At 37.6% G+C, this 26,407-nt stretch overlaps 1 protein-coding gene across 1 annotated transcript in view; it reads left to right on the top strand.

Annotated features, from left to right (window-relative positions):
* The window catches only part of ADAMTS19 (ADAM metallopeptidase with thrombospondin type 1 motif 19), a 276,274-nt gene that overhangs the window by 217,214 nt on the left and 32,653 nt on the right, over window positions 1-26,407 (top strand). The window contains exons 17-20 of the mRNA XM_055548380.1: window positions 6,416-6,573; window positions 10,789-10,942; window positions 20,284-20,419; window positions 25,549-25,753. Coding sequence (XP_055404355.1) covers window positions 6,416-6,573; window positions 10,789-10,942; window positions 20,284-20,419; window positions 25,549-25,753 — 653 coding nt within the window. The remainder of the gene's footprint in view (window positions 1-6,415; window positions 6,574-10,788; window positions 10,943-20,283; window positions 20,420-25,548; window positions 25,754-26,407) is intronic.

Below are 26,407 nucleotides of genomic sequence, written 5' to 3'. Positions count from 1 at the left end.
ATTGTTCTCCCTATCATTGGATTCCCGCAGTTTGAATACATTGTGCCTTGGTATGACTTTCTTCATGGTTATCCTATTTCAGTTCCAGTGTACTTTTCAGATCTGTAGGCTAATGGTTTATATAAAATTTGGAAAAATTTTGAGCATTGTGTCTTCAAATAATTTTTGTGCCTATCCTCTCTTTTCAGGGAACCTTAATTCTAGGACTCATCCAACTTCATTTCTAATTTGCCAGCCGTCCTAGGTTTTCCTCTGAAGAGTTTATATGTTCAGTAAGATCTCTTCACTCTGATAGCAAAAGATGCATGTTTTCCAGCCCTACACAAGCTCTGGGAGGTGTGCAGTTTACAGGTCCTTGGCAGTTAGTCTTTTCTCAACCTTGAGGAATCTCACTCCACTTATTTGCAGCTTAGTATTTAGTTTCAGGCTCAAAGGGACACCTTTGCAGATTTTTTTTTTGTAATAATTGTATTTTATGTTTTGGTTGTTTTTTCTAATTACCGCATCCTAGGGGGGAAAATGCATTTTGTTTGTTAATGGCTCTATTTGTTTTCTTGAAAAATAATAGAACTTTTAGAAAAAATGCATTGTCTTGTTACTTAAGAATGTAGTCAGTAATAATCAGCAGTTAACATGGACAGAGGAACCTGCGGGCTACAGTCCATGGGGTCGCAAGAGTTGGACACGACTTAGCGACTAAACCACCAATCAGCAGTTAAAGGATGTAACATTTAGGATTTATAGAAACACAAGATAGAAAGAATAGTGCAAGTAAATCAAGATCATTCTCCTTTTAACTACAATGACAGTTTCTGCCACAAAGATTTTTGGTAGATGAAGGATGAAACAAATGAAAGGGTTATTTTAGAGTGGCTCTAAAAAGTTCTATTGTAGAACTTTAAGTTGCCAGTACTTGGTATAATACAAAGCTTCTTGATGTTAATAGCGTTTTAAGAGTTAGAAGGTAGTCAAAATTCTGTAATAGGAAACAAAAAGAAAATTTTGAAATAGCAGACACTTGACACAAACCACAACGTACCCCACTTCCCATATTCCCTATGTTCTCTCAAAACTCTGCCAGGTACCCATTTATTCCCATTTCTTTCCATCGTGCCATTACGTAAACTTACAAGGTTAAGGAAAGCTCCAAAGGAAACAAAAGTGGAAAAGACTTTTAAGAGCTCTAAAACAGTAATATGAATTGGTAAATGAAAGGGCTGATGGTTAAGTGCAACCAATAAGAGTATAGAAGACTGTGACAGGTTAAATATGGATAAAGGTCTCTACAGCAAGCATAAATAAATGAGGTGCTCTAGGCTATGTCCCTCCCTCACACCATGTCAGTGTATGAAATAGTTTGAAGCTTATCTTTGTACCACTTCCTCTTCTCCAGTACTCCATAAAACAGATTCCAGCTGCCTTAGTCAGTTTTACTCCTTTCTCTGTGTCCTCATCTAGCTGAAGCCCTTGTTATCTGTGCTCTGCTGGAGTTACCTCTCTGTGTGGTTCAGTTTAGTCACTCAGTCATGTCCAACTCTTTGCAACCCCATGGACTGCAGCACACCAGGCTTCCCTGTCCATCACCAACTCCTGGAGCTTGCTCGAACACATGTCCATCGAGTCAGTGATGCCACCCAACCATCTCATCCTCTGTCATCCCCTTCTCCTCCTTCCTTCAATCTTTCCCAGCATCAGGATCTTTACCAGTGAGTCAGTTCTTCGCATCAGGTGGCCAAAGTATTGGAACTTCAGCTTAAGCATCAGTCCTTCCAGGACTGATTTTCTTTAGGGTCTGGTAAATATCGTCAGGCAGAAGTCCAGTAATTTTAGAGGTTGTCTTTGGTCTCCTCCTCTTAGGGAATCTGTTCTCTGTTCGTTGAAACAATCATTTCATACATTGCTTTTCTGGTTGTTTACAATGGGAGAGATAGTGAAGCACCAGTTATTTAGATTTGACCAGATATAGATTTTCTAAAAAACACATGCTTGGGGCTGGTGCACTGGGACGACCCAGAGGGATGGTATGGGGAGGGAGGAGGGAGGAGGGTTCAGGATGGGGAACACATGTATACCTGTGGCGGATTCATTTTTATATTTGGCAAAACTAATACAATTATGTAAAGTTTAAAAATAAAATAAAAAAAAAATAAAGCTAATGAATTGAAAAGCCAAGAAACACTACTCACCCAGAATATTGAATCTGCCTATGGGGTTGCTCTTAAGGTCATAAGTTGTGTGGATTTTCAAGTACAACCATGTGGCATTGCAGGAAAGAGGGGATGCTGAATTCCAGAAGACCAGTTGGGTCTCAATATGATGCTTTAGTCACCACAAAAAGTTCTTAAGGCATTTTTATTTGAGATTTTCAGGAAATATTTTATAATAGTGCCTTGAATATATATTGAAAGACAGGAAAAATAATGAAGTTATACTGGCTGTTAGTACAAATTTAGACCGAAAAGACTCTCAGAATATTTAATAGACCTTAGAGAAATACAAGGAAATACTTTAACTTTTAGGCAAAATCATTAATTTTTAATCAATCTAGCATTATCAGAAGTATGTCTATTTGTAGCTGGTAAAAGCTATTTGCAAGGTGTTGAGAGTTTTCTGGCAGCATATTTCCTTTTCACATTTAAAATTAAAAGTAAAATTAATACTTAAATAGTTTTCATACATCTAAAAATATGTATGTTTAATATTTCATCAAAAACATTACCCCTTATATGTAGTATGTAGGAATAATATTATTTGGTAGAAATTGAGGTAAAATTTTAATACTTTTATTAATACAGTGTTATAATAATGGAAATATAAACACCAGAAAATCTCTTAGTTGACCAGAAAAAAACAGATAATGTATGATTTATTTAATTATTTTAAATTTGAAAGGCAGATAAATAATAAGCAAATGAGAAACATCTTTAACCTCAATAGCAAAAAAGAGATTTTTTTAAAAAAAGAAATCTAGATTGTTCAAAACTTAACTCCTGGTATTTCTTCTCAATCATTTATTTTTCTAGCCTTTCCTATCTATGTGCTATTATAACCACTGTTTCTCATACTAGAAATCTGGCATCAGTCCTGACACTTCCTTTCACCCAGGGCAACCAAGTCATCAGCCTATTTTATCCATTTCATCTCGAATTCCTCTTCATACGTTCTACTGTCCTAAGTCAAGCCACTATTACTTTCCAGTGGGATACTATGCTAGTGTGGTATTCTGTCTTCTCTATACAAATGTGTCCTATGCAAGTCCATTTTCTGCACAATATTGTTCAAAAGTCTGGCTGTCCCCTACGCTCCAGTCTCATCGGTTCATGATCCACATTAGGACATGTAGATTTGCACATTTGTTGCCTGTTTCACAATATACTATGCTGGTGACCTTTGCATCTGTAGTTGCCTCAGCTTTGAACGCTCTTTCTGTGCTTCTCTTTTCCCCTGGCTAGCCTTCTCCATAAATGGCATCCTTCAGACAAGTCTTTCCTGACTCCTGCCTCACAAGATTCAGTGTAATTATAATTAGTTATTAATAGTTACTTATGCCTTGATTAATGTCTGGTTTGCCAGTTAGTTGATTAGCTCTATGAAGCCAGAGAAAATATTTCTATTGTTCATATGGGGATTCCCAGAATTTTGAATATTCCCTGATGTATAGCTGATGCTTTATAAGCAATTATTTAGTCATTATTAAATATTATATAAAGGTGCTTTCAAGGAGGTGTTCAGAAATGGACACTTTCATAACTTCAGTTATGAAAGCATAAATTTATGCAAACTTTATGAAAATCAATTTGAAATTGTTTTTTCAAATCTTTATATGTTCAGTTTTTTTACTCTGAGATTCCAAAGCTGGGAATCTATCCAAGGGAAATATTCAGATATACAAATCATTAGTGTATAGTATATTTCAGTTCAGTTCAGTAGCTCAGTCGTGTCCGACTCTTTGTGACCCCATGAATTGCAGCACACCAGGACTCCCTGTCCATCTCCAATTCCCGGAGTTCACTCAAACTCACGTCCGTCGAGTGGGTGATGCCAAACAGCCATCTCATCCTCTGTCGTCCCCTTCTCCTCCTGCCCCCAATCCCTCCCAGCATCAGAGTCTTTTCCAATGAACCAACTCTCAGCATGAGGTGGGCAAAGTACTGGAGTTTCAGCTTCAGCATCATTCCTTCCAAAGAACACCCAGGACTGATCTCCTTTAGGATGGACTGGTTGGATCTCCTTGCAATCCAAGGGACTCTCAGGAGTCTTCTCCAACACCACAGTTCAAAAGAAAGCATCAATTTTTCGGCGCTCAGCTTTCTTCACAGTCCAACTCTCACATCCATACATGACAACTAGAAAAAACCATAGCCTTGACTAGACAGACCTTTGTTGGCAAAGTAATGTCTCTGCTTTTGAATATGCTATCTAGGTTGGTCATAACTTTTCTTCCAAGGAGTAAGTGTCTTTTAATTTCATGGCTGCAATCACCATCTGCAGTGATTTTGGAGCCCAGAAAAATACCGTTTCCACTGTTTCCCCATCTATTTCCCATGAACTGATGGGACCGGATGCCATGATCTTCGTTTTTTGAATGTTGAGCTTTAAGCCAACTTTTTCACTCTCCACTTTCACTTTCATCAAGAGGCTTTTGAGTTCCTCTTCACTTTCTGCCATAAGGGTGGTGTCATCTGCATATCTGAGGTTATTGATATTTCTCCTGGCAATCTTGATTCCAGCTTGTGCTTCTTCCAGTCCAGCGTTTCTCATGATGTACTCTGCATGTAGGTTAAATAAGCAGGGTGACAATATACAGCCTTGACATACTCCTTTTCCTATTTGGAACCAGTCTGTTTTTCCATGTCTTGTTCTAACTGTTGCTTCCTGACCTGCATACAAATTTCTCAAGAGGCAGGTCAGATGGTCTAGTATTCCCATCTCTTTCAGAATTTCTCACAGTTTATTGTGATCCACACAGTCAAAGGCTTTGGCATAGTCAATAAAGCAGAAATAGATGTTTTTCTGGAACTCTCTTGCTTTTTCCATGATCCAGCGGATGTTGGCAATTTGATCTCTGGTTCCTCTGCCTTTTCTAAAACCAGCTTGAACATCTGGAAGTTCACGGTTCATGTATTGCTGAAGCCTGGCTTGGAGAATTTTGAGCATGACTTTGCTAGCATGTGAGATGAGTGCAATTGTGCGGTAGTTTGAGCATTTTTGGCATTGCCTTTCTTTGGGATTGGAATGAAAACTGACCTTTTCCAGTCCTGTGGCCACTGCTGAGTTTTCCAAATTTGTTGGCATAGTGAGTGCAGCACTTTCACAGCATCATCTTTCAGGATTTGAAATAGCTCAACTGGAATTCCATCACCTCCACTAGCTTTGTTCATAGTGATGCTTTCTAAGGCCCACTTGACTTTACGTTTATCTGAGTGTTATTCATAATACTAAAAAAGTTGAAAAATCCTCAAATGTTCAATAAATAGAGATTAGCTCAAATAATATTTGGAAAGATTTACCAGCTTAATTTATCAGAACATTTTCGTAGAATTATGACATAAAAGCTTTCAATGAATCTTCATGTAAATGTTTTTGAAAGAGATTCAATTATATGAGAGTGTCTGAAAGCTTAAATAAAACATAAAATCATTTGTAAAAAAAATAGAAGGAATCCATAATTTTAAATGGTTATCATAGCATCTCATTTCCATGTTATGGATCTTATTTAAGTTGTGGCACAAATCAAGTCAAAACAGAGAAAGAGAAAAATTATAGGTAAACAAAATTATTCTGTAGAATTCACATAAATGATGGCCGTTTATGGATCAGAACTAGCATTTATATCTATTCTTGTACACAGTAAATCACAAACTAGGAATGTTAAAAGGTCCTGAGTTCTGTTTTTAAAACTAACACATTATATTTGAATTGTTTTGTGTTGAACATAACTCTCATTTTGAACTGTTAGTTAACATGCTATTTAATGATCTTTCTGTCATCACACCCTTTTCTTGGGTGGCATGGGAGTTACAGAGCATGTATAAGATGTAGTACTAGCCCTCACGTTGTTCATAGAATCATTGCATAGACAACACAGACACCTCTAACCTTAATATGTTAAAGAATAAATGACTACGGGACAAAACAAGGTTATAGACATCAAGTGTTCAATGAAAGTTTTGAGGAGACAAAGGTAAATGTGACTTCATGGTGGTGGGCAGCTTTAGGAGAGAAGGAGAATTTCCTGTGGCATTTGCTGTGATTATAGATTTTCCAAAGTGGAGATGCCTCATATTTTACATCAGGGAGGACTGACCATTTAGTTTAGAAATGCATGAAATGCTTTTAACAAAATCATGCAAAAGGGACAGTGATTAATCATGCTGACTTGCTAATCTCATAATATTTTATAACCTCTTTATAGCTCTCCGAGACACTGGAAAACAGTCTATTAACAGTGACTGGAAGATTGAACACTCTGGAGCATTCAACATAGCAGGAACTACTGTCCATTATGTAAGACGAGGCCTCTGGGAGAAGATCTCCGCCAAAGGTCCTACTACAACGCCTTTACACCTCCTGGTATGAGGGATGAATCCATAACACTGCATAATCAGCTTCCTATGACAAAGGACATGCCCACTATGCTTTCTCTTTCTTCCAAATTTGGATTGTCAAGTAGATATTTAAAGTTACTTAAGAGGTGGGATTTTAGGGGGGTTTTTATGTGTGTTTGAAATCAAGATGGCTAAAAGTGGAAATTTTTACATTTAAAAGAAAATTTTACATTTTAAAAAGGGACATGATGTTTTAGAGAATTCTCAGCCCACAAAAGAGGTAAACTAGCAGGCAATAAGGTTCCTCTTTCCCTAAAAGCATATGTTTACTGATCAGAGTAGATGTCTGTAAAGATTAGAGTGCTTCCCAGGTGCTGTTAGTGGTAAAGAACCCGCCTGCGCATACGGGAGACGTAAGAGACACAGGTTCGATCCCTGGGTCAGGAAGATCCCCTGGAGAATATGGCAAGCCACTCCAGTTTTCTGGCCTGGAGAATTCCACGGACAGAGGCGCCTGGCCAGCTACAGTCCATAGGGTCGCAAAGAGTTGGACACGACTGACGCAACTTAGCATCCATGCTTGCATGCAAGCTGTCGCATTTCATACATCTGTGAAATGGGTACCACCTGAATCTATATAAAATGCCCTTGAGAAAAATGATATTGGTCCCTGGGGAAAACACTTGATAAATATTTAACAAGGCTTCCAATTACCCCTTGTGTTCTTACCAGGTTAAGTGATTCCTGTAAAGAATTATGGTAACTTGAATGTTCGGGGTAATAAGTTTCTTTACCATGTAGCAGAAGACTAGGTCTGAGTTTGGAGCAAACCAATCAGGACGCTGGGGCTCTGCACCCATGGGGTGGCAGGTTCACATGCCCTTTTTGTCCTTGATCATGGCATTCAGTGCTGATGACTCAGGAGCCAGAGGACTGACTACACAGCTAGTGTGCTTTTCATTCTGGTGGCAAAGTCTGAGATTCACACACTTCAACATCCGAGTCCACACATAAAAACGACTGTAAAACACAGTCAACTGACTGTTTATTTGGAGTGTGATGTGCCACATTGTTTAATATCTCCAAACAGTTTAAGTTGAATTTGTCCTCAACTGGAGACATCTGTGTTGCCAGTCTAGGCACCAGAGGTTCAAATCTCATTGGCCCATTTGCTTTTCCCTAGTTGAATGTGCCTGCCGATCACCTGAGGTTCTTGGTCTTGTTACATGAACATTGGTCTGCCACTACGACTGGTTCACTGACCACATTTCAAGTAAGAATGTTTTGTAGAACTGCAGTCAATAGGCTTTACCGAGAATGCATGAAGGGAGGGATGAGTAAAGGGAGCGAGGTGAGTTCCATGAGGCCTTCTGTTCAAAATCTTAATAATAGTAATAATATACACCATTCATCAAGCACTGAGAGCAGACCCTGTCCAGAAGTGCTTTACATTCATTATGGCATTTAATCCTCAAAATAACACCGTGTGATATGTATTATTATTATTATTCCATTTTACAGATTTAGAAAACACTAAATATTCAAAAGATTAAGTACTGTGTTCAGTATCTCCCGATAAGTTATTTTGTTGTTGTGATTCGGTCATGTCCGGCTCTGCGACCCCATGGACTGCAGCACTCCAGGCTTCCCTGCTTTGAATGAATTAGATGTTAATCCATCTTCTATGCTGCCTTTCCTGATACAGAGATCAAATCTAAGTTCTTTATACCCGAGAGCTTTGGATCATAATTACGCATACACTTTAAATAATGTTTTTGTTCATCTCCCCACAGTTACTTTGGATCCTGTAATTTGAATTGGAAACTCCACTCTGTGCCCTCTGCCATCTGGAGAGAGGGGGAAAAATGACTAAACAAACATCATGTGACCAATATCTGGCTCTTTCCATGATTGGGTCACTTAGAATAACAACATTATCAACAACAAACATACGTTTAATGATTTAGTTGCTGAAAACGCCATCGTGTTGCCTCCCTTACATGAGTGTCACCTACATATTTTTATGGAACAAGACTGAGGCTCTTTTAGTGAGCCTCTAATTCAAAATTTTAAAACAGTGTATGTGAGACCTTATTGTTGGGCAGAGGGAGTTTCCTTGCTGCAGAATCCTTAATCTGACTGGTAATTACCAAGGTTTTTCCTGGAAGCATGAAACATAATTAAAGTCAGTGAACTATGTCTAAAAGAAGGCATCTATGTGACCTGGATTTATTCAGTAATCCAAAGGAAACTGCACTTCTAAAGATATTTTTCTTTAATGACTATTACAGATTGAAAGCCGGTACTGAACTTTGAAAGGCAATACCTTCTGTGCCATGCTTCAGTATGAGCCCCTCAGCTGTAACTTTCCTTCTTGCAAAGAATACTGCCAAATTCAGATGGTTTAAGAAAGAGCTAATGATTTTGTAACTAATGTCTTTATGTTAATGGAATTAGATGTTCAAGGACAATCAAATGTCCTATTAATGAAAAGGTAGTTTTTTAAGAAAAACAGACATGTTTTCATGTAATTAAATAAGTGGACAAATAACTTATTTATATGTTCATTTCATCAATTTAAAAATCATGTAATTGTCTGGGCTTGTTGATAAACAAGGTGACTTCATCTCTCTCCCTGTTTTTTTAGCTTATTGAGCTGAAAAGTCACTAGCAACATGAAAAGAGATATTTAAAGTCAAAACAAACACTGCCATGTGCTTACAGTCAGTATCCAGCACGTTACATACATGTGACTTTTAAAAGTATTATTTTTATTGTTGATCTAGTTGATTCATAATGCCATCAAACTAATTCCTCAATCCACAAATTAAAATGTGTCATAGTATTTCTATTAATATATTGAGGCAAAATCTTACGGAAAAAAAGGAAAAAAAATTAACCTTGAACTCCTTTTTTTTCCCCATTAAATGTTAACTCTATAACCTATCATTGCAACTACCTTGATATAGATTAAATATCAAAATTCTCTAATATTTGAATAAAATTTAAATATATATTTTTTTATATATCACATCACGTTATATAGATTGTTTCCCTGGCGGCTCAGCTGATAAAGAATCCGCCTGCAATGCGGGAGACCTGGGTTTGATCCCTGGGTTGGAAAGATCCCCCTGGAGAAGGGAAAGGTTATCCAATCCAGTATTCTGGGCTGGAGAATTCCATGGACTGTATAGTCCATGGGGTCTCAAGAGTCAGACACAACTGAGCCACTTTCACTTTTCCATAAATCCTCAGATCCATAGATGTCATATATCCCATGGGCTTGTTTGACATATTTGATGGAAATGAATTTATAAAGAAACATATATTCTCATTCATTCTTTTATTTTAAATGAGTATATTTCATGTATTTTTTTTTCATTTAAAATATGTATGGTTGCACCATACATGATGATACACTTCTAAGCTTGATATAGTGTACTATGGGATAACATCACAGACATGGTTACTGCTTATGATTTAGTCCAGTGTAACCCACAGTTCAACCATTCTCATACGTCCTTTATGATTTATACTGTTTACATGCGTGTACTGTTTACATACATGTACATAACTGTACCATTATTAAGTTACTTTGCATTTGAAAGTTTTTTTAACATAAATTTCTTTTCAAAGGAAATGGTCTTTACTGTAAATGAAAAGTTAGTAACCTTGCCAAAATTAAGGCTTAACTATAAGCATACATGGAATAATATTCTTGTTCGCCAATTGGCTTAGAAGGTCTCTTCCCTTATGGAGTGAAATGACTCCCAAAGTCTTCTGTCCTCCTCCTCTGTTGACACAGGGACTTATCATTCATATTTTTCTAATATGAGTGAAAAGGCTTCATTTGATACTAGATCATGGGTTATATCTTGATGTTATATAGGACACATGTCCCTGTCCCCCCTACCAAAGTCATCTCATACATGTACCATGCTTTGGAAGACAGTGTAGCCTATTGACATGGGAGAAAATAATATGGTATCTCTGACCTCATTCAAATGGGCTATTTTTTCATACCATCGTTAGCTCAGAGGTAAGTGTATAATTCCAGTGTTTACAGAAGTAGGACAGTTTCCGCATTTAAGTGATAAGGTCACAAATCTACTATGTATGAAAGGAACACACACACCATACCAAAAGCATTTTAAGGTATCCATATCCTTAATTTTATGTTTCACATTGAATATGCTCTGATTTGATCTGTCTGCTTTGAACCCTTCTATATATATTATAGGTGCTGCTGTTTCAAGACCAGAATTATGGTCTTCACTATGAATATACCATCCCCTCAGACCCTCCTCCAGAGAATCAGAGCTCCAAAGCACCTGAACCCCTTTTCATGTGGACACACACAGGCTGGGAAGATTGCGATGCCACATGTGGAGGAGGTGAAGGATTTTTCATTATTTATCTTTCCAAAATAGCTGTTTTCCAATTTAACTGTTGACAGTTAAGACAGATCCATAACCCGTTATCTAAAATTTCAAACTCCACGAAGGATTGGAAATTGAAAGTTTTTTGAAACACATTTCATGTCTAAATGCCTGAACTATTTTGCAGCAAAATCTGGCATGAATTAAAGAAAGGCTGTTTACAGTTTTTACATATCTCACTCAATATGATTATTCACTGCATTGCTTTTCATCAATACTAACACTTATGGGGGGTGCCCTGTACATCATGCAGGTTGTTATATGATATTCATACACTTTTATTTGTACTTGGGACACTATGTCCTTTAGAGTTCAGACAGATGAGAAGAAACCAACAAAACATTAAAATAAGTATCCAAAAGACTAAGAGGAGTGGATTCAAGAGAAAATAGCATGTGATGAATTGAAGAAAGGATTCACGGTAACAGGAAATGTTGTTGAAAGAATAAAGCAGAGAAATGTGGCATTAGCTGGAGAGGAATATGCGTCAAAGAGTTTATTGTTTTTTTAATGAGGAGAATTTTACATGATTGCTTGCCAGTGTATGTTTTCTAGAACAGAACAGAAAACTAGTGATGCAAAGGAGAGAGCAAAACATTTCTGGAGTGATGTCTTAAGTTGGCAAGGTGGATGGAATAGAATAGGGCTTCAGAAAGAAGTATAGATAGCATAGTAACAGGAGAAAAGACAGTATTTTGAACAAAATCAGTTGTTGGAAACTTACGGTGGTACTCCTTTTGGTTGCATCTATTTTTATCAAGATAGTCCATTTTTCTGGGACTAAAGGTGGAAAAGGAGATGTTGGAATTTTGAAAAGAGAGGAAATGTGAAGTGGCCACTTAAGAGAAAAAGAAAATGAATGAAATGGTACTTGTTTTGACCATATGTTAGCACTGATCGTCCATCTGAAGTTGATGTTCATGAATTCAGCTTGACACTTACGTCGGAGTGGTACATTACCCTCCAGGTGTGTATAGCATGGAGATGTACTTGTGGTGTAAGTTTCGGAATTGCCATGTGAGTATAATAAAAGGAGAATACGTTTGACCTGAGGTTGTATGTAAGGAGCTGAAAATGATTGACCATGGAATTTAGTTGTATATGGAGAAAAGCAAAGATATGAAGGACTTGGAAGACAGTCAAATGGTGGTAGCACTAATGAATTTTAGGGCCTGGTGGGGTTAAAGAACTTTTAGACTCAGAAGATTTTTAGACTTAAGAAGAGGGCTGGAAATACAGGAGATGGTGACAGAAAATAGAGCTGAGAGTATAGAGGGGATATAGTTATTAGTAAAAACAAGACCAGGAGAGTTAGTGGCTTCAGTGAAGTGAAAGGTCACATCTTTGGGACGAGAAGAGAGCCTGGAACTGAGTCCTCGGTGTTGAAGAATCATTCAAATGGCTATAGTAATTACAAAAAGAATTGTGTTATTGGATTGCCAACAAGGGCCTATTGTATAGTACATGGAGCTCTGCTCAATGTTATGTGGGAGGGGTGGATGAGAGGGGTGTTGGGGAGAATGGATACATGAATATGTATGGCTGAGTCTCTTTGCAGTTCACCTGAGACTATGACAACATTGTTAATTGGCTATCCCCCAGTACAAAAGTAAAAGTTCAAAAAATTAAAAAAACAAACCAAACAAAAATGTATAGGGAGCAGTATTAGAAAATAGAACAATAATCCAGGAGCATAAACTCTTAGACTGAAAAGAGTGATTGATCCGGGGATTGGTGTTTGGCTGCATCAAGAAGGGGATGGCACCGCATGGTCTGCCCCAAAGCTGTAGGTTTAGGAAGAAGGGGGAATGGTCTGCCTCTAGATGCAAAAGTATGGAGTGTAAGCAAAAAAATGGCCACCCCACTGGCAACCATGGAGAAAGCAAGAAATGGTTTCTTCAGGAGACAGGAGAAAAAGGTGCCGGGAACATCCAGAGTTTCAGAGACAGGGGAGTAGCTGCTTTTGCTAGAGCACTTGGAGCTCTGGAACTCTCCCCTGGAACTCTGGAACTCCAGGAACACACGGCTCCAGAGTAAAGGCAATGTGGTAGGCCAGGAAGGGGAAGATTATACAGAGCAGGCTTTGCTCCTGGGGCTTATAGAGTAATTATAACAAAAGAATTTCTAGTCACAATTTAAAAGCTTGTAGCAGTCATCCTCGGAGAAGGCGATGGCACCCCACTCCAGTACTCTTGCCTGGAAAATCCCATGGATGGAGGAGCCTGGTGGGCTGCAGTTTACGGGGTCGCGAAGAGTTGGACACGACTGAGCGACTTCACTTTCACTTTTCACTTTCATGCATTGGAGAATGAAGTGGCAACCCACTCCAGTGTTCTTGCCTGGAGAATCCCAGGGACGGGGAAGCCTGGTGGGCTGCCGTCTGTGGGGGTCTCACAGAGTCGGACTCGACTGAAGCGACTTAGCAGCAGCAGCAGCAGCAGTTATCCTTGGCACAATGAAATTTCCATTGGCCGTAGTTTTTCAGGGCCCCATTATCACCATGTAACTTCGATCCTGTCTCCTCTGGTCCTCTCCTGCTGATGTTCCCATATACACCCAAATTCCTGTGCCTCCACTTCACCCATTTCTTACTGATGCCAGGGCCCATAGCACTTAAGGGGCTCTACTTCACATCCCCTCTCCATAAAAAAGCAAAACACAGATATAAACAAACATTTAAAGTGAAAATCCACAGAGTTCTTCCTTCCTTGGTATAACTCAGACAAGAATGACCAGCCACCATCCCATGGTGGGTCATGAGGAAACTGAGCAATGAAAATGTTGCTGGTTCCTATTACTGCACCGAAAGACAGTCATTAAAATCTGTTTACATTTGAGACTCTAGACAGAAAAATATTTGCCCAGTGAATTTTATTATCCTCATTTTTTTTTTTCATTCTGCTGTAATTGTGGTCTAGTAAAAGCTTCAGAAGTAAACATATAGAACTTGTCAGTCTTCAGTTTAAACAAGAAAATTTGGGGGTTAAATTTTTTTTTTCCAAAATCATACAGCCTAGAATACGTTTTGTCACTTGCTAGGCTTTAAGAAATAGAAGTTCAGTATAAGTTACTTTAGGTTCAAAGTCAGAAGGACTTTTAGATATTCTTAAGCATGACTGTGTAATTATTAATGTGAGAAAATTGAAGTGCATAGAGATTAAGTGCCTTTGCAAGGTCACATGTCCAGTGGGAGTGGAGCCAAGATTAGAATCCAGGACTCCTGAGTTCAGATCTTCTTTCCTCTTTGTCATCCATTTCCTTCAGGAGCAGCTCAGGGATTTAGTGATTTCATCCCACAAAACATAGCATGTCCCTTAAAAAGATTACATAGGTTTTCTTTGGATTCAAAGAGATGTTTTATTTAATCTGTTAAATAAAAATTTAGCTATGTCCTTACTTTTATTTCAAACAGCTTATTTTATAAAAGTCCTAATTATAAGCAACTTCTATATGACTTGCACTTGAACAGACCTTCTCTCTCAGATCTGTTCCATTGTGTTTAGTCAACAGTTTTCAATTATCTCTGACTATGTTAATAGAATGTATATTCATTTCAGTGCCAAAATGTTTCTGGGCATTTGGATATTATTTTCCTTTGCAGTTCATAAATAAAGTGGATGGACAGGGTTTCAAGAATCGCATCATTTCTGACTCTGTTTTGTCGATTTTATAGCCAGAAAGAGCTTTGTAACCTTTCAGCATATTCATGAATTAAATGAGAGTAAGTTCAAAGCACAGAACATTGGAAACAGATTCAGGCAAAATTTATCTTCAGCAGCAAAGAAGAATAATAAGACTATTCTACTTCATAGGAATATTAAGCAAAAACGAGCAAATAAATTAACACAGGGCAGTATACAATTTCAGTGTTTGACATAGGTGTTTTTTTTTTTAACACAATTTTAAGGAACTACACTCCAGCAATAAGTGGGAACAAGAAATGTTTTTTTAAAATGCCTAGTTTCCAGTAGCTAAATTTTTATTATCATGATCTTTTATATCAGTATCTCTAAGTTTTAAAATAATCTGTTAGAGTTCCTTTATTATGTGTGTCTATTAATTTATTGATACAAGTTATTATAAGAAAAGTCTGAGATAAAAAATTTTCTTCTTTTAGAAGAAATATTACTTTAGAATATCCAGTAATGCTGGTGATCGTAAGTAAATTTTTCCAGAAGTTTTTAACATGTACACTTTGCATCACAATCTTAGAAATCATACTCCTAGAAAACTTCAAATAGATGTATCACTTTGCACTTCAGCACTGATCATTGATATTGGTCCTTTTATTTTCAAACATCTTAAAACATATTTGTGAAGTAAATATTTACTTTCTGTTGGTGTTCTAAAATATCTAAAAAATCTTTGAAGGAATGTTTTAAATTTATTTTGGCACCTCAGAAGTACAGGTCAGTGGATAAAGGATTTTTTTTTTTTTTAATAAAAGGTTGTTTGAAATGATCTTGCTCTTCAGAGGCAGTAGCAATCTATAATTCCATAATAGCTGAAGGTTTTTTTGTGAAATCCACATTCTGCATACTACATACAGTAACTGCATTACTCTAAGTCTCATTTTTAATCTAGTAGGTGAATTAATGACATAAAACCTAGAATGAAGGCCCTCAAATTTAATAACCTGTTTTGAAATAAATGAAGAGTTAAATATGCTTTTAGAAAATCTGAACACTTTGAAGGGGAAAAAACAAGTCAACATTCCACATTCTTCACATTAATCCAAATCCTGCTAACTTAGGACTTTTATGCTCTTAGCCTTGCATTGTGATATCCTCTAGACACGGCTCTCCTTGGCCATGGTCAGTCCCTGGATGCACCCAAGCCTTTGGGTCCAAATTGAGGAAATCTCTCAGTATACAAATGCCTGTATCTTATTAAGGGTGCTGGGTTTTTCTGTTTTTCCCTTTCACAGGCACTTTGCCTGTACCAATGTAAATGCTATTAGCCAAAGAAAATGTACCAAAATATATGTTTGCTCTTCTCTGCATTGTTTGGATTCAATAATATTTCATGTCATTTCATGTCCTAGTTTCTTTAAATAAATTAATAGGAACAGTTGTTATTCATGTAAACTCTTTATAACTTTGAATTGTAACACCAAAATGATAATCCATTTGTTTGATTTGCTGTATATAATTATTCCCCATAATTGGTCATTGAGTTTGCAAATGATTTTTTTACCATTTTAGGAAACACGGTGTTGAGATGACTTTCTTACTGTGGCAACTGCTTTGGGCTTGAATTACATGTTTCTATTTCATTTAGTGATCCCTTTACCAATACTGAATGTACTTGTACTTTTGCTGGATAATTCAGAGATGAGTACTTTTTGTTTTTAGAGAATTTACTGTCCTCCCTGGTAGGGGTTAGATAATAATACAAGCACCATACAGAGTATGTACGGAGAGCTGTAGAAAGCCTTCCAGGGATATGCATAAGTGCAAAGGCCCTGAGATTAGCGAGAATGTTTATTAGTCAGGGGCAAAATATGAGAATCAAGCTGTGGGAAATTATTTGACAAAAAAAAGTAGAAGCCAGTTTGTGAAGATGTTAGGCACTCAAAATATAAAGACTAATGAAGTACACACCAGATATGAAGTTGTTTGATATTCTTAATAAGAGAACAAACAGGTCTCTTCACTTATCTGGCCTCAGTTTGCCCCTCAGACATTCAGCTTCCTTAGCAGAAAGGTGTGGTGTTAAATTAACCTCTACTGGATCTGCTTAAAGAGGAACAGTAAAAAGAAGGGAAAGTGAAGCCCACATCAGTTGTTTCATTTTGTTGCTTGTTAACAGGAAAACAAAGCAAAGACAGTAACTCTTTCCTGTTTTCTGAGCCAGAGAGGCCAGGCCAGTTAAAGTGTTAGGCACTCAAGTTAAATTTAACTTGAAAGTTAAGGGATACCATTAAAATATTTGTATGTATGGAAATGATAAGATCAGACTGGATTATTTGTTGAGTGTTAGGAACAATGCAGAATACATTTTTTTTTTCATTAAAATAAAAATGAAAGTGTCCTATTAATGTTAAGCCCAAACCTTGTGGGGAAAAATGTTTTATAGAAATGTAAACAGAATGACTGAGAATGAAGGGACATGACATGATTTTAGAAGCTGCTCAAGTTAAAAAATGTATGCTTGAAAAATTAGCAGCATTCTACATTCTACTCAGAGAAAAGACCTTTTTCCTCATTTAATTATTTTTACTTTTGGCTTAGTTGCTTGCTAGTCATTGTTAGTTTAATGGGAACTATATTAATTAAAAATTATAAGAGAAAATTGTGAAGACAAATGAATGCATATAGTCTTTTTCATATAGAGTTGCCCAATTTTAGTGAAAAGTTTGGAATGTACTTACCTTTCTATGGATGATATGTTGAATAAATTGCAGTCCATTCACAGCAGGAATTACTAGTTGGCAATAACAAGGAACAAATGATTGATATAACAATGAAGATGAGCCTCCAAGGGGATCATGCTGGGTTGAAAAAATATCAGTCCCCAATAGTTATACACTGTGTATGATATTTTCAAAACATTCTTGAAATGAAAAAAATCATAGGAATGGAGAATAGGCTAGTAGTTGCCAGGGCTAAACGGACTGGTGGATGGTAGGGGAAGTGAGTGTGGCTCTAAAAGGGTAACTGAAGGGATTCTTGTGGGGATGGAAATATTGTACATCTTGACGATATCAATGTCAGTCTTTTGGTAGTGATGCTGTAGTATAGTCTTGCAAGTCATTACCATTGCAGGGAATTGGATAAAGGGTATTCAGATCCTCTTATTTCCCAAAGTAGATGTGGGTAAAATTATTTCAAAATTAAAAAGTAAATTTTTCAAAAAAAAAGTTTGAAATGTCCTATAACATGTAGAGAATTTCAGTTATGCATCCTGAAATACTCAACCTACACCTCAAACTGTTTCCACATACATGATGAAGGTTTTAGAAATGTGATCTACCTGAGTAGAATAGAGTTCTATTAGAAATAGCCATTTTATGGATTAAATACCTAGCATAAAAAAAAATACCAGCTTATCTCTGAGACTGGAAAAGAAGGAACACAACATAATATCTAGTTTTTGTTAACTGTCTTCAGAGAACAAAGAGTCAGTAAATAAAAATTACCCTTCCTTTTAAAATTTTGCCCAAATTTGGTGATAAGATGAATTCGTAATGGTTATTGTATTTTGTTTATAATTAATTTAGAACATCAAAACAGATTTCCCCAATAATAATTTAGCGGGAATGACCCAGAGATGAAGTTAATTGCCATAAAGCAAATAATACACTGTCAACAGCTTGCATCTACTCAAGATTCAGGCAGAAGGCCAGTTACTTCATCACTTTTCTGTTCGTCCCTCGGTTCCACAGTATTGGATGCGTTGTAAATACTGCTATTAGATGCTAGAATGGAAATTTCCTGTGTTGGCAGGGACATAAAAATATATAAAAGAAAAAAATCAAACAATAACATTTCCATATGGCTTTAGGATCCTGGTTGTATTTTCATAGGCATAATGTGACTGTAGCTGAGCATTAGATTTTTTTTCCCCCTTGATTCTTTTGTTTTTGTTCAATGAAATTTTTTAAAAGTAGGGCTAAACCCTCTTCTGTCTGCCAAAAAACTTACGATGTGAGCTTATTTGCTACAGTGTGGATGGAAATGTCCCAATTCTTACTCACACAGCTTCATACTTTGTTAGAACACCAGTAAGGCACTCCACGTATTGGTGCCAATACCTGTATCTCTTTCGATATATCAGCACTTGAAAGATTTTTGTCATTAGCTCAGTATGTCACCTCTGGGCCAGCATAACTAAAGTTAGACGCTTTCTGAGTAAATGAAAAAATGCAGTATAATTAGCTCTGAGTTATTCATTCCGTGACTACAGTGAATTTCAGCAAAAGCTTTCTGGATATTGTCTGATTGTCATCCTTCTGTGCTGTGGTTGTGAAAAGCATTAAATTTAAATTAATTTAGACAACTCCATCTATTCTGTAAAAGAGTGCCTTATGACTATGAGGTTTTAAATTAGATTTTAAAACAAATATTTCAAAAAAGCAACATTTATTTTAATCCTGCATTTAGGTAAGCATCATTGTCATGTAGAAATAATACATATATATGCTAGCATTATACAAAATTTGTGTAATATCTATTCATTATATGGGTCAGGTCATAAAAGAGCACCTGAAACATAGGGAAACTAGGCAGATGTTGACCAAAAATTTCCTGAGTTCTCACATTTAGGTAACCGCTACCTAGTAAGGCTGGTTTTCTCTGTGAAGAAAACTTAACATTGTAAGTCATTTCTGCTTCTCTGAGTTTCCTAATTATTATTGCAAGACAGTCATAGGACCCTAACTAATGGGCCCTTCAATAGTGATGCAAAGACTTGTGACTTTGTTTTTCCTTAATCCTTCATGACCTGTCTGGCTTTACAGTTATTGACTGATTTAATTATTTTCATAGGGTCAAACAAGTTACATTAGATTATTAAATCCTATATAGATATTTAGACCATTTTAGGAAAAGAGAATCAGCACATATGTAGTTGGCTTTTTCAGTGTAAGATGAAATAATATAACTGTTGTCAAGTAAGAGTGCTTACAAGGTTCTGAGTGAAATGAGTATCACGTACAAATAGTCATTTTTACCTCTTATAATCAAACTTCATCTTACCAGAGAAAGGAAAAGAGCCCATTTTCTGAAATCTTGTGAAAAATGGGAAAACTGCCATGGTTTTTCTTAGAGAACAGGATAATCATTAGGGAGTGAGTATTTCTTGAAGTCTTGGGTTCTTTACCAAAAGTGACAAAAAAGATTTGAGTTATACTCGAAATAAGCTTACCTCCTAAAACTTACCCCTGATGGTGTACAGCCAGGTGATAAAATGTTCACACGTTTATATGAGTGTTTATGTGCTTTTGTGACAGCACAGAGACTTTATAAAAATACAGCTTTCCCCCACTGAATGCTAAAAGAATGATACAGTCCTTTATAAGTATCTTTAATTAATATCTTATCAATTTATGCTACATAATCTTTTTGTATTATAAAGCTTTCCATTTAGTTGCTAACAATTAAGAAAAATTATTATTCATCTTGCTTAAGCCTAGAGGTACATTTTGTTTTGCAAATTATAAATAATATCATTTTCATTGATCTAATCTAAAATTTGTTTAACATATGAAAAGTACAAGCCTAAGAATACCTCCTAAGTCCATCACATAGAGGCCTATAATAACAATTCTTCTTATGTTTATTTGCTCTTTTCAGGAGAAAGGAAAACAACAGTGTCTTGCACAAAAATCATGAACAAAAATATCAGCATTGTGGATAACAAGAAATGCAAGTACTTAACAAAGCCAGAGCCACAGATTCGCAAGTGCAATGAGCAGCCATGCCAAACAAGGTAAACCTGTCTCAACACTCATTAAAGAATCACAGTTTCTTAAAAGCAGTGCAATGTGTTGTGTATCAAAATGAAAGGCTTTAAATAAGCAAGGCCTAAGAAAGGAGCGTAATCAACTCTAGGGAACGGGTGTTGGAGAAGCAAGGCTAGGATTGATGTCTACTTTATCTATTGTTCACAGTGTGAAAACAACTCCTCTAACTTAATAAGGAAGGAGTAGTTAAAATTATTTGGTAACCTGTTGATCACCTCTTCAGAAATCTAACTATTTGGCTGAATTCAACTACTCATTCCCAAATTCTCCAAAATGATATGTTAGGACATGCCAATGATGATATAAACTAAAGTGGGACTGACCAGGACCCAGTCCCTGACACAACAATGAGAGCATTTGGTCCTTCTGGCCCCCAAGTTTAGATTCTACTTCTTTGCCCCAGAGACAAACTGATTCTTGATCTCTGATCACCAGATTCCTGACCTGGGTCCTAGCTATTAGAAAATTGGTTCCTTTGGTCCCCTGTGACTTTCTCAGTGAGTAATAAGCAACAGGGCAGGCAAGAAACCCATGAGTAGGGGATAGAACAGCCATGCTGAGCAGCTTAAAGTGATGTAGAAGGAAGGATACCCCTTAGTAACCATCAGAGATGGGTGAATGGAACCTAAGCATGATTTTGGAGCAAGGCTGTGCAGAATGGTTTCTGGCACAGGGCTCCTGAAAAATCACTGTGCTCTCATATAAAAATTGATGTTGGGCTTGAGTGGGACTCAGCTCCATGTCATTCATCCTCACAGCTTTGAAGGATAGAGTGACAAAAAGAGTCTGAGGCTGGGTTGATTTCTCTGGAATCTGGAGACAGAGACTTTTATTCTATCCTGACACTCAGAGATTTGTTGAAGCTCAGTGAGTTAGGGTGTATGCATGAGTTCTTAGGGAGTCAAACGATTGCTCTCCTGTCCCAGAAGTTTCTACTGTGGAGTCACAGTGAATGTATACATCTCGGATATTCAGAGAACTCGTAGCTTTGGGGCGCTCTCTAAGATAAGCTTCCTCATGACCTTCCAACACAATGTATGGGGAGCTAAAGGAGAAGGAGCAGGAGAGCTGCCAATTAACTATATTTAGGCTTTTTCTGTCTTCAGTAATCTCTCTGGGAATTAGTGTCACACAGGCTAATGCTCAGTTCTTCTGGTTTCTCTTTTCCTCTCCACCTTCCCCCATCAGATGTAGCACTGCATCCGAGCTCCCTCTGTTTCTGGCTTATTGCAAAACTCTCCATATCTGGCTCATGCTATGTTAATGAGAGCTTAAAAGAATTTGGATAATCTTGTCTTCCTCTACAAAGCTGAAATTTCAAGACTTGCTTTTCTGTAGACTCAGTATATTTAAGGCATCAGAAGCTGATTACTACTTTTTCTTTCCTTTGCATTCATGCTCTAACAGTCCTACCCTCCTCCCTGACAGGGAAAAATATGCTCCTAAAGAATAGAATATTAAAATGTAAAAGAATATCCAAAAGAAAAAAGTATACTAAAGTACTTTGACTAATGTTTAACAGTCCCTTTGCTCTAGCCAGACTATATTCTTTTATAACTAACTCTGTGGGTGAACCAATTAAGTGTTTTTGTAAGGCAGAGTACTAATCAACAGAAAGGGTGACCTAGGGAAATATTGTTGCCTAGAGTCAGGTCCTTGGTTCTTTTTCATTCGGTGCTAAGCAGATAGATACAGAAGCTGAATTTTTAGCTTTTGCCTTGTCAGCTAAAGAACTTGGATTTTTTGTTGTTATTATTACTATTCCTAAGAATTATCTTTTTTGTTTTTATCCCTTTTAATAGACATCAAATGCTAATTTACCTTGTGTTAAATAATTTATTAAAATGTTTCAAAACAGCATTTGTTTTATATACCATATAGCTTTCCCATCTGGGTCAAAGAGCAGTGGCTTTTTCTGGTCTGTCGGGAACATTGAATGAGCTGGATTTGAGGACTCTAGAGCATTTTGTCACTTCCATACTGGGTCAGTGAAGAATCGGAGTGTACAGTACAGGCCAGTTATTGTTCATTCACTGACCTCAGCTATCTTGGGGGAAAATGCCTTGATAATGACTTGGTAAAATGAATGGTTTTAAAAGGCCAGTACATTTCTGAGTGAAAAATTTTTTCAGCTGGAGACTGGAATCTCTCTTTTTGTTAGAGATTATTGTCTACTTTCCCTTGGAAAAGGAGGTGGTATATTTTAAACCACCAGGAAGCAATGTCAGTGAGGTTAACCAAAATATTGAAAAGCAAGAAATGGACGCAGCAATTATGAGGACTCATCACAGGAAAACTTGCCAAGACTTATTGCCATAGCAAAACTTTGATTCCTCTTGCTTTCTTTCCCCCACTGTGCTGAGAAACATTCTAATTACTATTGACATTTATTGAAAAAGTCACCAAATGGCCTGATGTAATCTTGTGTACCATATAGAAAATACACTGATACACTAGCTGTGTAAGCAGTAGTCTTGCACATAAGAAAATGAGATAATTCCAATTAGATGAATTCTAAGATACAAAATGTTTTCCTTCACTACACAATGTGTTACATATTTTTGTTCTTATTTTTCAGCAGTTTTCCAAGGAATGAAAAAAAGTGACTTTTTATCGTTGCACTGTGGGTCTCTAAAACTTATTTTATTTAAAAAATTTGAGATTTCATGAAATTGTAAATACTTCTCTTTTCAGTACTGTCTTCTGTAGTTCCATGGTTGGTTCCCTAGTTTAGGGGCAAGACACATAGATGGGTTCATATTGTTCTTATAGCCTAGGTATTCTTGTTGGGAAAGATGAAGCAGAAACTGAAATAAACTTGGAAGATAAATATTCACTTTAGGAAAAATCCACTAGGGGACTCCATAGCAAACTGGAAGGTCTACATCATACTTGGTAGATGAGCAGACAGGAACTTTCTTAGAGGCAATATTGGAGTGCAAATGTTGTTGTGATGTTTTCTTCTGTTTTAGAAATAAGAGCATAGACTCATTTGGGATTGAGCCATTATACAGATGCAAAAACTAGGTGGCCTGAGCATGTGACTTCTCAAACTTTGGAGCATTGCCACAAGCCAGGTGACAGAGGGCAGAGGATAACAGAGTCCTTGTGGGATGGATGAAGAAAGTACTCTAGGAAGAAGGGTCTTGGACCTGGATGTTAAGGATCTAGGCTGCGGATGCTTCATAAATAAGTTCCATAAGGTGAAATAGAAAGGTCTAGAAGTCAGTTGAGCATATGGTTTATGTTCTAAGATAAACATAGAGAAATATAAGAATAATTATAAATACACTCTGGTATATATAGAACATACTATATACTCAATGCCTTTTGTATGTCAGACACTATAATAATAAACACTAACAAATGAGAAACATGGAACCGTAGCAGCTGCTAAGTATTGTTTCATGAACACGGGTAGTAAGGAAGCCAGCTTGATGCTCATGGCTTCTGATTGCCCTGTGCTGTGCATAGTGTTACGTAGATCATTTAGTAAGGGATTTAAGCCCCCCTCTGTGCATGTGTGCTAAGTTGCTTCAGTCCTGTCGGACTCTTTGTGAACTTATGGACTGTAGCCCACCAGGCTCCTCTGTCCATGGGATTCTCCAGGCAAGAATACTGGGGTGGGTTGCCCTGCCCTCCTCTAGGGGATCTTCCCAACCCAGAGACTGAACCCATATCTCTTATGTCTCCTGCACTGGCAGGGGTGTTCTTTCCCACTAGCGCCACCTGGGAATCCCAAAATCCCACTATAAGGTTATCTAAATAATCCGAAAGGCCCAGAGGGCTTTTTTTTTTTTTTTTTTTTGACAGGAATCATGCAGAAACCAAATTTTATGAATCACTTTTCTGTCATAGGCCTTGGCTCCTTCCTGAAATAAATTTGGGGAGGTGTTTGAATGAGTGGTCCTTAGAGTTGATCCCACTTCATTAGAAATGGAAGTGGCATAGAGATGCATCACTGCCCATAATGATTGCTTGGAAAAAGGATCTTCATCTATGTATTAAAATACATATGAATTGGCAGAATCAGTGAAATCTGAGAATAATATTGGAGTCCTGAGAACCTCTAAAATCAGCTCACTTTGCATGTAGCCTGTCACTTTGATGCTAATGATCACATTGTAACAAGATAGCAGCTAGCCTAAAGAAGCGACTTTGGCTCTCCCTGGAGGGTCCACCCCAGACGCAAAAACCTGGTTGCAGGTGATGGGCATAAAACATTAGTGATTGCTTCCCCAGGTGAGTGGGGCTCTCCAAGACAGGCTTCTTTTATTTGCCAGTACCTGCACGTGTCCCCCTTGTGAGGCAGTCGGCAGTCTCATTTCAGTTTCTGACTCCACAACTTTGTAACCTTAGGGAAGTCACTACACATCCCCTTGCCTCAGTTTCCCTTTCTGTAAATGGCCACAGAAGTTGTAGAACTTAACAGGTGGGGTTATTGTGAAGGTTCTAAATGCAGAGAATAAGAACAAACTCATTTATGTTATGCAGTTTTATTCTTGTTAGATCCCTCAATATGGCAATGGGACAGGCTGCTGCTGCTGCTGCTGCTGCTAAGTCACTTCAGTCGTGTCCGACTCTGTGCAGCCCCATAGACGGCAGCCCACCAGGCTCCGCCGTCCCTGGGACTCTCCAGGCAAGAACACTGGAGTGGGTTGCCATTTGCTTCTCCAATGCATGAAAGTGAAAAGTGAAAGGGAAGTCGCTCAGTCGTGTCTGACTCAGCGACCCCATGACTGCAGCCTACAGGCTCTTCCGTCCATGCGATTCTCCAAGCAAGAGTACTGGAGTGGGGTGCCGTTGCCTTCTCCGATGGGACAGGCAGTAGCCAGCAAAGCATGCAAGATGACAGGGCCTGAGTCTGATAAGTCCTTTGAGATTCTAATAAAAGCAAGGCTCTGAGATAAGAAGTATGGAGAATTCAAAGCAATAGAAAGCCTTGGTGTCATTGGAAAAAACTCAAATATTAGTTAAAAAAAAAATACAGTGGTATAAACATAATGTATAGCATTCTGCCAATTCTAGCTATGTCAAAATATACAGTAAGTAGATATCTTTTAGTTTGTCTCACTGACTCTTGCTTTACTTTTAGATGGATGATGACAGAATGGACCCCCTGTTCACGAACTTGTGGAAAAGGGATACAGAGCAGACAAGTGGCCTGTACCCAACAGCTGAGCAATGGAACCTTGACCAGAGCCCGGGAAAGGGACTGCACGGGGCCCAAGCCGGCCTCTGCCCAGCGCTGCGAGGGCCAGGACTGCATGACCGTGTGGGAGGCGGGCGTGTGGTCCGAGGTACGGTCTCTGCCCTGATGCTTCTCCGTTTTCTTCTGCCTTTCTGACTCTCAGCCTGTATAAGGTTGTGTTGTATCAAAATCAGTCTCTCTGCGTAGCACTTTTAATACTGTTTATTGATTTTTCTGGTGATAAAAGGAATACATTCATTTCAAATAATTTTGAAAGTAGGAAAAACACCGATTTACTCTTTATACTGTGAATATTGTAACATAATCACGAGCATATATTATGTACATTTTAGAATCCAGATTTTTTATTTCTATGCCATAAGTATACTCTATAGAGGGCACATATGAAAATACACATTGACTCATCGTATATCTCTGAGCATTTAGAAGAGAAAGGAGAAGAAAGGATATTAACACTTAACAGTCATTTCTTGTGAACAGGGCTTCTGTTTTTACCTCATATTTAGTAACTTTTTGATATTTAATCACCAATGCAGAAAAGTTAAGTTTCACCATTTTATAGTACTTTGGCTCAGATAAATTAGTTTACTCAAAGTCCTACTTAAGTGCTGGACCTGAGATTTGACCTCAGCACTACCTAACACCGCATATGTACCCACCAGCTTATAACGCGTAGCATACAGCTTTGTCCCATGCCAAACCGTTTGCTTATTTTGTTATCATGGTACGTGTCTTCTCATGA

This window comes from Bubalus kerabau, chromosome 1, assembly GCF_029407905.1.
Source record: "Bubalus kerabau isolate K-KA32 ecotype Philippines breed swamp buffalo chromosome 1, PCC_UOA_SB_1v2, whole genome shotgun sequence".
Classification (NCBI taxonomy): Eukaryota; Metazoa; Chordata; class Mammalia; order Artiodactyla; family Bovidae; genus Bubalus; species Bubalus kerabau.
The sequence above is the reverse complement of the archived record's forward strand: the minus strand, read 5'-3'. Positions and strand labels throughout refer to the sequence as shown.